General features: G+C 38.9%; 1 protein-coding gene across 1 annotated transcript; it reads right to left on the reverse strand.

The window, feature by feature from the left end:
• Positions 1-4,283: 4,283 nt before the first annotated feature.
• LOC140228632 (UDP-galactose transporter senju-like) lies at positions 4,284-13,267 on the reverse strand. Its single transcript, XM_072308883.1, has 5 exons — positions 13,079-13,267; positions 12,247-12,364; positions 9,919-9,965; positions 9,006-9,145; positions 4,284-5,238 (listed from the first exon to the last, which is right to left on the reverse strand). The coding sequence occupies exons 1-5, from the start codon at positions 13,146-13,148 to the stop codon at positions 4,504-4,506; spliced, it is 1,110 nt and encodes a 369-aa protein (XP_072164984.1). The 5' UTR covers positions 13,149-13,267; the 3' UTR covers positions 4,284-4,503.
• Between the last annotated feature and the right edge of the window lie 753 nt (positions 13,268-14,020).

A 14,020-nucleotide genomic window follows, 5' to 3' on the forward strand; every position in this document is an offset into this window, starting at 1 on the left:
CAGTCTTTGTGGTGTGTGTTGAGTGTTGATGCTGAAATGAAATGCCAACATATCATCCCAGGCATAAAGTGAAGACAACATGCTTAAATTCATATTTGTGTGAAATCATGGAATGAAGGGTTTATTGAATAACTTCCCTGAAGACATATCAAGTACATGTGAAGGAAAGACATCAAACACTGGTGGCCCCATGGCAGAAATGAGTAATGTTGACTATAGAAGATGGCATCCATGATGGATCATCAATTTAATACCAGTAATAATATTCAGAGATGATCAGCTCTGTTGAGAATAACGCAGCATTGAAGTAGTCTTTCCTTAGTAAAAGTTATTACATGTATAAACACAACAGGGCTAAAAATCAAGATTATATCTAAGCCCTCCACACATACATAGAGTTAAGGCACACACCACCATGGTCAACTGCATACATCCACCTATAATACTGTTAACAGTTACTTGTGCCAAATTTTAGGTCAACTGCTGAAAAAATGAGAAAGTACTTGAGCCACAAGATTTTGTAACGGACCAATGGCATGCGCGGCCTTGGGGAGAATCCTAAATGCCCCGTTACACACTTTGTGGAGGTGGTATAAAAACCAACAAAATCATAAATAATACATACGTTGACTACCTTTTCAAAATACTAGCAAATCAGAATTTTTTTCACTCACTATAGGCATTTTTTCAGATATTTTTGTTTTCATTTCATTGCACATTGTTTGCCCACATGGATGAGACATAACATTAGTACTGCACAAAACCAGGGCCCCGTTTCATAAAAGATGTTAGGATGGCAACTCTTGCTGGAAGGCAACTTCCAATAGCACAGCCAATCAGGAAGCTGCATTCTTGTCATTACCATGACAATTGCCGTTCCAGCAAGAGTTGTCATCGTATCAGCCTTTAATGAAATGGGGCCCAGGAGTATCAATTACATTAAAGGAATTACACAAAGGTACAAATCGCATTAGCTTCTTGATGTCTAGACAGCTTTTAAAATCTGCCTAAAAGTCACATATTATAGGCCTACATCCACAATTTATTTTTCTACATAGTAATCAATACACTGTTTCATCAAAAATGAGTGTATCGAAATCTGTCCTGTAACAAAATGAACGCAAAGCACAATGTCTAACCAGATACTGTAAAACAAGAAATTTTGTTATGCAGGAAACTTTCCCAGATTTCGCGAAGAGCTACGATTCACCAAAATGAAAGACATGCAACAGTTTAAAGGGATGTACAGTATTGGTGGAGCTGAGGATTTGGCTTTTAACTTTTTGCGAGATACCATGAAACCACTTATGAAATGGTACAGAGCATGCCATTCCAAGAGGAATTCAAAGTTTATTTGATGAAAATCGGATTTGGAATGGCTGAGACATCAAAAAACAAAATAATACAAAGCGATCATAATAAAATGTGGGTCCCGCATTTTATTAGTATTAAATTGCTCTGTTTTGGGTATCTCAGCCATTTCATAACCAATTTTTATCAAATAAACATTGAATTCCTCTTGAAATTACATGCTCTTTCATATTTCATAAGAGGTTTCTCATTATCTCACCAAAAAAAATGTTACAAATCTGAAGTTAGGTCTCAACCAGAACTATGCGAGCCCTTTAACAAATCCCTGTATTACTAGTACAGTACCGGGTACATGTGCATGCAGTATATTTTACACTGTACTGGTATGTTTTTTTCATGGTCTGCAAACCATGATTCAAATTTCTTGCAACGAAAAAGGCTGTTGGTTCCAATGTACGAAAGTTTAATGCCGCAAATGATTCTGGTTTAACAGTATTGGAATTTGCAGAATGGCAAATGCAACCCAGTTCAATGTGAAAAAAAACAAAAACAAAATGAAGGGCAAAGGTAGAAATTAGAATAGGAAAGAGGAGGCAAGAAGTCTTTGGTAAACAAAGGTGAGGAATGCCCTATATGCTGTCAACAAATTACAAAAGAGTTGTTTATATTAAAGGGATTGTATAGTTTTGGTTGAGACCTAATTTCACGTTTCTAACATGTTTTGGTGAGATAATGAGAAACCTCTTATGAAATATGAAAGAGCATGTAATTCTATGAGGACTTCAACGTTTATTTGATGAAAATTGGTTTTGAAATGGCTGAGACATCCAAAAAAGAGCAATTCTGAGAAAGTGTGGGACCTACGCTTTATAACGATCGCTTTGTTTTACTTTGTCTTTTAATGTTTCAGTCATTCGAATACCGATTTTCATCAAATAAACTTTGAATTCCTCTTAAAATTGTATGCTCTGTACTATATCATAGGTGTTTTCTTGTTATCTCGCAAAAAGTTAAAAGCCCAATTCTCATCTCCGCCAATACTGTACCATCCCTTTAAATGGTCTACATGAATACTGGTCTGTGATTGGTCACAATGCAATCACATGACTAATGCTGTAAGGATTAAAAATATATATAACATATTGTGAGCAGTGACATCACATCAGGTAATATACCAGAAATTCCAGAAATTGACTGGCTGCCAACAGGGCAAGAAGGATGTATGTTCATGCAGAAAATGAAATATAGCAAATATTGCTTTGTCTATTGTAATTTAACAGTTGATAGTCCCTTTGGAATTACATTTTCCTTGAAAACCAATGTTTGCTCAGTACTGTACACTGTGGGGAAAAATATAGCTCCTAAGGAGTATGGTGAGTGAAATATATTCACACCTCTAAAAAGTAAGTACCTGTAAAATGTTTCATTCTCCCTTTATGCTCTTAAAGCTATTGCCCAAGTACCCCAGTAGTTTGAAGTGTAGACATTCATTCAGAGGCATTAATTAATTAATTGATTCATTCATTCATTCATTCAATCATTCAGTATGCTAACTATTGCTAGTCACCTTGGGGCGAGACACAATGAGTCAGTACAATATAAACTGTTATTTTCGTGTGCACATATTTTCGCGAATGAGGAGGTCACTGGCATGTTCGCAAGATGTTGTTTCTGCAAACTGACACAGAGGCCTTCATAAGCGCACTATTAACTTAGTGCATGGTTAGGACTTCCTTACAATTGCATGAGTGGTTCAATTTGTGATCTTGAAGTACAATAATAGACGGAGAAATGGAAGCGTGCACGTCACGTTCATGTCAGGATGAGTTAATATTTTTGTGTGTTTTTTAATATATGAATAACACATGACTCACAAAATTCGCAAAAACAAAAACAAAAAAACCTCACAAAATATGTGGCATATACAGTAAGTCAAATCTGAGGGAAGTTTTTGCTGCTTACCAGTGGGGAATATGATAACACACAACAATGTTCAGCTAGCCTCACAAAGCCTTGAACCTCAAACCTGATGGTTGCAAGGCAGACACACAACCAACTGAGCCACATAGACTGCTCGTGGAGTGCAATGACCCAACAGAATGAATGAATGGACCCACTGCAGCAAAATCATGCAACATTTTATCAAAGTGGTGTCATACCTGGCAAAAGATGAAACCTCTCAGTTTTACCTAGTCAAGTTCAGATTTGGCAAGAACGTCCATCAAAAGAGTTTCCAAGCAGAGTGCACTTAAAATGGTAAAAATATGAATATGCAAATTAGGAAAGTGACGGTGTCATTCCCTCACAACTTGCAATATATCATATGTGTCTTCAATGATTGAATTCGTTTATTTTACAACCTGTACAGAAGATCTACATCAAGAACAAGACAGTAAGACACCATTGCCACTTTTCTGCTCTTATTCTTCCAACAGTTTGCAATCAAAATAACAATGATGTGATCCGGTATGAGCAATGTACCTGAAAGCTGTTCCCCGGTATGAGCAATGTACCTGAAAGCTGTTCCATGATTCTTGCCCTATCACATCATACAAATGACCATGACTATATACACTTCATATGCCAACAACACATTTCGTGTGAAAACTATAACATGGGCATACCAGATTCTCAAGTACATATTCAGGACAGCTGGTTTATGAGGATGGGCGGAATGTTTTCCAGACATGGAATTTAGAAAGAGTTTTACCTATCACCTCTTCATTCGACATGAGTATCGATCATACCTGGCAAGAGGTCAACATCCCGCCCCTGAACTTTCATTGTGATTAATAGTGGATGCCCCTTTGAATCAAATAATATGTAAATGATCATGTGACATCATAAGCCCTTAATAATTTATTCATATCTATACACATACATGTACCAGGAAACCACCAAAATCTCTTGGTCTAGCAAAGCACAAATCCCTGAACATCCGATATTCTATATGGATAAAGCAAAGAAGGTTGACAGATAGAACCAATTGGCTCACATCTTCCATCAAAAAAATTCAATACAAAGACTTATGCTTTGTAACTGACAATTTGAGGCACACATTCAACTCATATGTTGATTACCCAGATCAGGATTAGGAGTGACTTCTTCCTTCCCACATAGCACAGCTTGATCTTTTTTTTTGCGCAGCTCTCTTCAGGCACTGCATCCCGACATGACTGGCTGCGACCATCGTCATGACGATGTGGACATGTGGGGCTCCCTCTCGAGTCGATAATCACCATTTGCACTGTCGGCACTCTCCGAGAGCTTGGCTTTGCGCTTGACAAGCGGAATGGGAGTTTGTTTGACGGGGTTCGTGGAGTAGAGGTGAATGGCAGTAAGAATGAGGACCATCGCCACTACGGTGCACTTGGTGATCGGTATGCCAAACAGCAGCCACGTTAAGAGGGCAGTGATCACCAACTCCAGCCCATTGGCAAAATTCTTCACAATGGAATTCAGAGACTTGAGAAAGACTGCAGTTGAGATGCCCATGGCGGCCATGTTGACTACCACCACGGCAACCTTGAGCTGTTGCTGCCAAGCCATGTCGCCCCCAACATCCAGCAGAAAAAGGAGCTTTGCCACGGGCTGGTTAGAAGCGGCAAAAAGGAACAGGCCACACACGATAGAGTCCACATACATGAATATATTGTGAGTCCACATGTCAAGCTTTATGGCGTATCGCTTGAGAAGAAGTTCGGTGAAGACTCCGGCAAAGGTGGAACAGAAGAGCTGGAGCAGTATGAGGAGAATTCGGTAGCTGGGTAACCATCTGGAGACTCGCCCTTCACTCTGTTCACCGTCCAAACTGTCATCTACAGCACTGATGAGGGCGCCAGAGTCGACGTGTTTGATCATGCACCCTATCGCGAGCAGGACCAGAGAAAACCACTGCCTGGCGCTAAGTTCCTTCCTGAACAAGACCTGAGAAGAGGAACAAATTTGCACACTACTACTAAAAACACTTTCGACGAAATGGTGATAATGTGGTTACTCACACAACTATCTCAAATACACAAAGACTAGATTTACATGATACCAATTAAAATAAATTGGCAAAACAACAACTTGAAGAATTGAACATGCACTGACTTTTTATATTTGCTTTTGTGTTAATACTTTAAGTGCTAACCATCAATCTGAGCCAAAGGATTTTGTAAAAGCATGAACAATAAGAAATGAAACTTCAAGGACTTCTTTTTTATTTCAGATTCAAAATAAGGACACCTGACAGTGTGGCTATATTTCAATCACGTTTATGCACTTAACTTCTTTTCAGACCAAAACTGGAAAAAAAAAGGTCTCTGGTGAGACTTACATGGAACTCAAAAAATATTTAACCAGAAATGTCGCTAAGGCGACTGGTATGCCTCCGCCATAATGCATGATTCTCGTTATAGGTCTATAGTACATGTAGACAATGTGTGATTACATTTTCACAAAATTGGCAAAATATCAAAATGACAAGTTTGTCACATATGTGTTGAATGTTCACCTTCCTTGACCTAGGTTTAATTGGATGAATAGGAGAGCATGTATTTGGGGATTTAAGGACTTTAACTTGACTTTGACCCATTTATAAGTTTATGCATTGAGTAATTTTCAAGGTATGGAGAAAAAGTGCAATTTCTGTATTGAAAAGTTCATTGTTACCATTTTCATCTGGCCTTTGACCCTAAAATTCATAGGATAATCACTGTCAGGCACAACATGCATAAATATGTAGTAAGTTTCAAGATAACTTGAGCCACTTCTGAGATATGGAGGAAAAAGTTAGTTCAGCACTTTCCCTTGATCTTTGACCTTTTGACCTTTGAGGCAAACAAAAAAAAAAGAAGAAAAAAGAAAGCTTCCAGAAAATCTCTATTAGGTTATACATGCATACACCAAGTGCAAAAAAAAAGTAATAATCCTGCTGGCATTGCATAAATATGAGGGAAATAGTAAAATTTTGAAGTGTTGCCCTTGACCTTTGACCCCTGACCTTTGACCCATGAACCCTAAATTCTCTAGATAATCACTGCCAGTCAGTACATGTAAATATACTATGTTCCATGAAGATACCTTGAACAATTTCCAAGATACGGAGAAAAAAGTAAAATTTTAATATTTTTACTTGACCTTTTGACCTTTGACCTCATGACCCCAAACTTTCACCAGAGAATCTTAATTGGGTAATACATGTATACACTAAGTTTCAAGAAAATATCTTCAGGCATTGCATAGATATGGTGGAAATAGTGAAATTTTACATATTTGACCTTGACCTTTTGACCTTTGACCTTGAGCATGTGCACCCAAAAGTTGATAGGCACAACTTCACCCCCTAATACACATACATGCCAAGTTTCATTAGGATACCTCAAAAGGTTTTTTAGTTACGCTGTCCACAAATTCATTATGGACGGAAGAACGGAAGGACGGACGGACAGACGGATGGACGGACGGATGGACGGACGAACAACCCGAAAACATAATGCCTCCGGCACCACTTCGTGGTGGAGGCATAGAAAATAAGATTCAGGCACCATGCAAAACCTAAACAATAAAATCAGAGTCAAAGTATAATTCTAAGTCAATAAATCACTAGCCCAGGTCATCAATTGTGGAGCACCAGTGTTGAACTATGGCATGTTTGCTTGTTTTTCATACTTGTTTTTTTTTTTCTCCATGCTCATGCTACACAAGGAAACTAGAAATGTCGCTATGGCGACTGGTATGCCTCCGCCATAATGCATGATTCTCCCAAGAGGTGCATAGTACAGTGGAAAATTATTGAAATGACAGGTTTGTCAGAAAAGTCTTGAATGTTCACTTTCCTTAGCTTGTAAAACTTGAACTAGGTTTGCTATAATTGTGTAAGAGTGCAGGTACATGTATTTGGGGAATTGGGGATTCTTACTTGACTTTTGACTGATCCTTTTATGAGTTTATGCATTGAGTAATTTTCAAGGTATGAAGATAAAGTGTAATTACAGTATAAAATAAATATATATATATTTTTTTGCATTTTAGCCTGGCCTTTGATCCTTAACCTTTGACCTTCTGGCAGGAAATTTCCCAGAGAATCTCCATTAGGCAATTATGTAAAAGTTTTAAAAATAATCCTGCAAGCATTGCAAATTGTATATAAGGGAAATAGTAAAATTTTGAGGCATTGACCTTGACCTTTGACCCCCTGACTATTGACCCATGACTCCTAAATTCTCTAGATAATCTCTGCCAGTCAGTACATGTGTATGTACCAAGTTCCATAAAGATACATTGAACCATTTGCAAGAAAAGTGATATTGTAACATATTACCTGACCTTTGACCCTTTGACCTTTGACCTTATGATATGAAACTCTCTCTGGAGAATCTTTACACAGTAGTACATGTCTACACTAAGTTTCAAGAAAATACCTTCGGGCATTGCACAGATATGGGGGAAATAGCAACATTTTTAGCATTTGACCTTGACCTTTTGGCCTTTGACCTTTTGCCAATTTCACAAAAACACTATTCAACTAATTGCCCCATCATACGTCATCCTTGGACCAAGTTTGGTGAAGGTTGCTTCATCCAGTTTTGAGTTATCACATGAACAGATGAATTTTAGGATTTGACCTTGATCTTTGACCTTTGACCTCTGTCCGATTTCACTCAAAAACTAATCAAATAATTGTCCCATCATACATCATCCTCGGACAAAGTTTGGTGAAATTTGCTTGATCCAGTCTTGAGTTATCGCGTAAACAGATACAATTTCATGATTTGACCTTGACCTTTGACCTTTTGCCTTTAGCTGATTTCACCCAAAATCTAATCAAGTAATTGCCCTATCATACTCTACACTTGGACCAAGTTTGGTAAAATTCCAGTCAATATTACACAAGTTATCGCGTAAACGAATGCAGACGGACGGAGAACCCGAAAACATAATAACTTCGTGGCGGAGGCATAAAAAAAACCTACACTCACAGGAGTAACTATCAGCAGGCTGACATTCTATTGGTATCATACAGAGAGAAAATAAAAATGAAATACCAAAACACAAAATTTAAGTTTGATACCATATATTTCAAGGCATTAAAGCAACACATTACATTTGTAATTGACAAAATGCAGCAGCGAAAATCCCATATTTTCACATTTACAAACAATCCCAAAGGCATCTCAAGTTGTCCAGGGCAAAGATTGTATGTACAGCAAAGTTGCTACTGATAGTTCCATTTCATGTAGCATGACCTGGAGGACCATTTGTAACTTAAGCAACAACAACATCGTCAACAAAGTTGACATCTGTTATTCTCATAATAATTGTTTTCCGTTTTAGGTTGAATGATATTAAAAGGGGATTTACTGTATTAGATTTGCCACGCTAATATTAACTTTTATCTGCAAGAGTATAGGCACCTACGCTTCCTTGCTTTTTTTGAATAAAGAGTGGTTTTTATCTTATTGAGGTGAAAAATAAATCTCAAATACCAGTTCTGCATGCTGTCAGAGGGGAATCTAAATATATTATCTGGCTGATATTTCGGGGGGGGGGGGGGGGAGGGAGGGAGGGAGAAAACAAAAGTTGTGCCATAATAGCTTGTTTTAGATTACTGAATATCAAACAAAAATATCAGGGTCCCATCCTTGGTCTGAATAGAGGAGATAGATAAAGGAAAAGGGATAATCAGCCACTTGTGAATAAATACAAACCTGATAAATCACTCCGGACAGGACAACTCTCAGCTGCATGAGAACAAAGTACGAGAGCGGATCGAAATACGTCAGATTCAGAAAGGACAGGCTATTGTAGACAGCATACAGGAACGCCGGAATGAAGTAGAGCATCAGGACTGCAATGGGCCATAAAAGGACAGACATATACAAAAGAGAGGGTGATGGGTAAATAAGATAGAGAGCTGGATATAAGGTTAGACAGAGTGTGTGTCAGTGTGTGTGTGTGTGTGTGGGGGGGGGGGGGGCAGTTGGAAGGGAGGGGACCAACATCTTATCATAGTTTCCAGCACATCTGCAGTTCCAGTGTTGCTAGTACACTGTATGTTGTCCTTGCTATACGATACCAGTGGCGGATCCAGAGGGGGCATACCAGGCGCACGCCCCCCTTTTTTGTTAAAACAGAACAAATAAAAAGAAAGTGTCAGCCAATGTAACCCGAAAGTGGCATCAGAAATATTTTTTTTCGCCCCTCCCCCTTAACGGAATTCCTGGATCTGCCCCTGGAAAAATACTATTTTATGCATTTAAACACATACCGTATTACATGTATAGACTGCACATCACTCCAGATTTCTAGATCATGTACAAGTACCATCAATATAGAAGTTATCATTTTCTCCACATCACGGGGATGGGAAAATGGGGAGGGCATTGAATAAGGAGAAAGTTACCCATTTCAGCTAATGTTTTCAAGCAAAATCATCATCAATTGCATCCTGCAGATTCTTAATTTCAGAAATTCAGACATATTGAATTTTCACCCTACAACCACCAGCAACCATAAAATCATATGTTCTGCTTGTTCATACTTATTCACAGGACTGGTATCATCTTCGGTTAAAGTTTAAGCAATCTTGAAACAACACTGAATGTAGTTACTTAAACATACCTTTGATGTTCTTTGAGACGTCTTGCATCAGTGTAGACAAAGATTTACTGGTGACGGTTAGATAAAATATACAGACATTGAGATAGACAGATAAGGCGAGAATAGGTTGAGCCAATGATAGTGTGTCTTCTTGATTGGAAGGTTTACAGTAGAGATCAAAAGGTTAAATGAAAAACTGCAGAGACCTAGTCAAGTTCAGATGTGGCAAGAACTAGCATCAAAAGAGTTTCAAAGGATAGGGCACTTAAAATAGTCCTTTTGATAAAACAAGAGAAATCACAAGCAACATATCAGGGAAGAATAGACCGGTTTACTAATGATATGCATAATGACGTCAACCCCACGCGACCCTAGTGATTGTAACTAAGTCGGGCAAGCGAAATAAGCGCGGACGCGCGCGCCACACTGTTTTTGCATTCACGCGTGTATTGTCTACGATCATTACTCGCTGCGGATAATCGACAACTTTTGTTTGCTATAATCTTGCTTTGAGATGGCGTCAGCTTCAAGTTCTAGCCAAAGTTCGAGCAAGCCATGGAAGAATTGGACAGTTCAGGAATTAACTGAGTATTTTAGGGATATAGGTGTGAGCACAAGCGGCTACAACAAGGAGAAACTCATCAAACTAGTGCAACTGCCGTAGCCGATTTGGATTTGCCCATCGATCCCGACCTCTCCCGGGCGGACACCGTCCGGTCACTGCAGGAGAAGCTCGCTCTGGTAGGCTGCTCGTTCTCCGATCCTAACAAGCTCGCTGGGTTTACATCCAACTTCGAGAGTATTCCAGATTTTGGACTCTTTGACGTGTTCAACTACCTGATCATCAATCGGACTGACTATGACTGGAAAAGCTAAAGGGATACAAGTCATTTGAGGACTACCGTCTTTTCGCGGATGGGAGTGTTTCAAGCCTGAAGTTCAATGAGGTTTCGGACACAAGCCCTTTTCGTGTTTTCCTAAGTGAGGTTAGGCCGACCGGACATACCTCAACAAACCAACGTACCAGACCTGGGTCGTGATGAATAAGGAACGGGGGAAATAAATGTTGCCTACTGCGAATGTCAGGGAGGTTAGGTCTATCAGTGTTTTCGTTTTTAATTTTAGGTCTACGTCTAGATCTACTCTAGATCTACTCTAGATCTAGTCTATAGGGCTAGGCCCCTGTTATTGTTAATAGAAAAATAGGTCAAAAAATCGTCATTCTATTTCATGAAGTCTAATCAGTCTGAGTCTAACTTTAAAAAAATCCTTGGAAACATATCGATTATGAGAGATTCGTTGTCTAGTTTAGATTTCATAATCAATCATAATGCTTAAAATCATTGAAGTTTGAAGTGATGCGGTCATACTGTTGTATGTTCCGTACAATTGTAGCAGCAGTGTTTTCCACCCATTTTCAGAACTACTGAAGACAAAATCGAAGCCAAAATTCAATAAAATCGAAACTATAGTCCAAATTGCGTTTGATCACAGCGGAATTTTCCCTCATCTAAGGTTGGGAATTGATTTAGAGCCACACGAAATGCCAGGAGGTAAAGTCGAAGTTGATGCATCGCACACATGTACACAACATACACGTAAGTCTACATGTGGGGACGTGTCGGGGACGGCTGCAGCAGCCGACGTTGCAGGCTCGCATCCTTTGTTTGCCCGAGGTTGCGGCCGTGTGCAAAATTAAAGATCTGTGCATACATTAGCAAACCGGCCTATTTGGGCAAAATCAAACTTCAGTGAAAGCGGTATACAGACTAGCTCAAATATCAATCCTCGGAAGCTGAGTCAACACTATCAATCTATTACAATACTAGCGTGATTATGCAAAGACAGGGTATGATTCATTTATTGGATTTTATTTCTGCAGTGAAATTCTGTCAAGATTAATGTGTGCAGGGTGCTTCCATTACAACGAACATGGTTAATATGATTTTAAATTTCATTACATTTACAACAAAGCTAAAATTCAGGTCCCCAAATTATTATCTTAAAGTTTATGGTGAAAAATGGTGACATACTATTAAAGTAAGGAAGCTGCCGGTCCCGAGAACTTTGTTATGACAGGAGTTACTAATTGTACATCACTGGGAGGCTTGTGAGGCCATGACATCCTACAACATCCTAGTTGAATACCTTGTAGATATCATTGTGGCCTACGTCACTCCTTTTTCGATACTAGTAATGAGACACTTTTAATCTCCACCACTTTGTCTTGTGCCCAATCATAAAGAAAAATCCCACCACGTTGTTTAATTTTCCACACACTGTTTTACGTCAAATATGAATGCCCAGTGGCTTTTCGCTGAAAGTCTAACAGAGAGCCAGCTTTCTCACCTCCTTCGAGCTAGCAAGAATACCATCACGAGCTTCAGCACCTCCGTATGCAACACGGCAGCCGTGGCATTATAGCTGTATCCTTTTTCTTCATTCTGTGTCCATGTGACCAGCATTCCTAAATGATTTCAGAAGACATAAAGGAGTTCAGCATAATTATATAATGCTGCACTAGACAAGATAAACAAAATATAGAGTACTGAGAATCAGTTCAATTTTATGAAGTATAATTCATCCACTAACATCAGGAATACAAATACAAAAAGAAAAAAAAGAGAGAATATGATGTAAATGTCAGTATTTAGTAAATACTTTCATGCTATCTTTTTCAAAGGGCAGTCACAGAAACACATTAGGATAAAGCTCCCTCAAAAGCCTTATTTCGACCCTGTGATTTCAAACAGGCCATGAACACAGAAAAGCAGTTTCTCTGTGAATGCCTTCTCCATTAAAAGCACTGAGAGAGCACAGACCTCCACCAAGCTAGCAACTCATTTCCATACTTACACACATTCAATTTCCCAAAATAGAAGCCTTTTTGTAACGTCATTGCAGTGCGCCTTGCCCGAGCACGCGCTTTAGTGCGCGTATGTAAACCTCCAGTACGCACAGCTTGAACCCCAAGTTCATTGCCTTTTTTGCCAAAAGATGAAAAATCCTTCAAAAATCCATAAAAATTATCGGATCACTACCAAAATTGAACAAGGTGTTACTTGTGTCAATGTTGACCTTTTATGCAAGTTTCATTTTAATCCGTACACAAGTTAAAGTTTTTGAGTTATTTTGCAAACAGACAAACCAGCGCCAGTGAAACGGCTGGATCAAAACTTACCATGGCTGACACCGAACACTATGTATGCCGTGAAAACGGTCCAGTTGTAGACGCCAGAAACTCCTAGCATTTTGAAACTGCACTTTCAGTCGCTCATGAGGATACACTTTGACGTTCTAGAACTCTTTGGGATAACTGAGACCAGTCAGCATGACCGGACCAGTATCATGGCGATCCCATGTAGAAGATTCCTATATAGCAAATGGAGACAACAATTTGGCGGTACCCTTTCAGGTTGAGATTAAGAGGATTAGCCACAGTGTGCTTTGAGACTGCAAACAATCCCAGGAAATGTCTTTCAATATCGAACTTTTTACTAACAAAAACTTGTGACTGTCCTTCACAAAATGTCATTATTCTCTATGAATGCAATTGATATACAATTGTAAATGTATGTTACAAACTACAGCTAGAATTTGGTTCAATTAGATATAATGTCAACAATATTGTGACCACCAAACTCAATCCCCCCCCCCCCCCCCAATGGACCAAAATAAGTCATTCAGGTTGACTGACTCAAATTTTTAAAAGTTGGTCTGACCTGGGAGAGTCATCTTTTTTCTACCTCCTGTCGAAATTTGGCAGCTTACTGGTAACCCATTAAAGACTAGTGGTGAGTATTCATGGGCTGGGATGAATGGGAAATGCGTGTTACAGGAAAATAAGTTCATCTTCAATGGGTTAAAACAAAACCAAAATCAAGATATTAGCAATTTTTCTGGAATTTTTTTTCGGAAAGGCACTGCTTTCGCTGGGAAACAGAAAATCTTTTTATTGATACAACATGCCTGAGTGGCTTTCCACTATTAAATCAAATCTACTTTTCTCCCTTTTCTATGAAATACACCTCATGACTCTCTCTTATTTCAATCACTTTTGGAATGGGTTAGGATGGTGGAGTTTTAACAAGTTATATATAAATTTAAAGCTTGGAGCTTACTC

Source organism: Diadema setosum, chromosome 1 (genome assembly GCF_964275005.1).
Source record: "Diadema setosum chromosome 1, eeDiaSeto1, whole genome shotgun sequence".
NCBI lineage: Eukaryota > Metazoa > Echinodermata > Echinoidea > Diadematoida > Diadematidae > Diadema > Diadema setosum.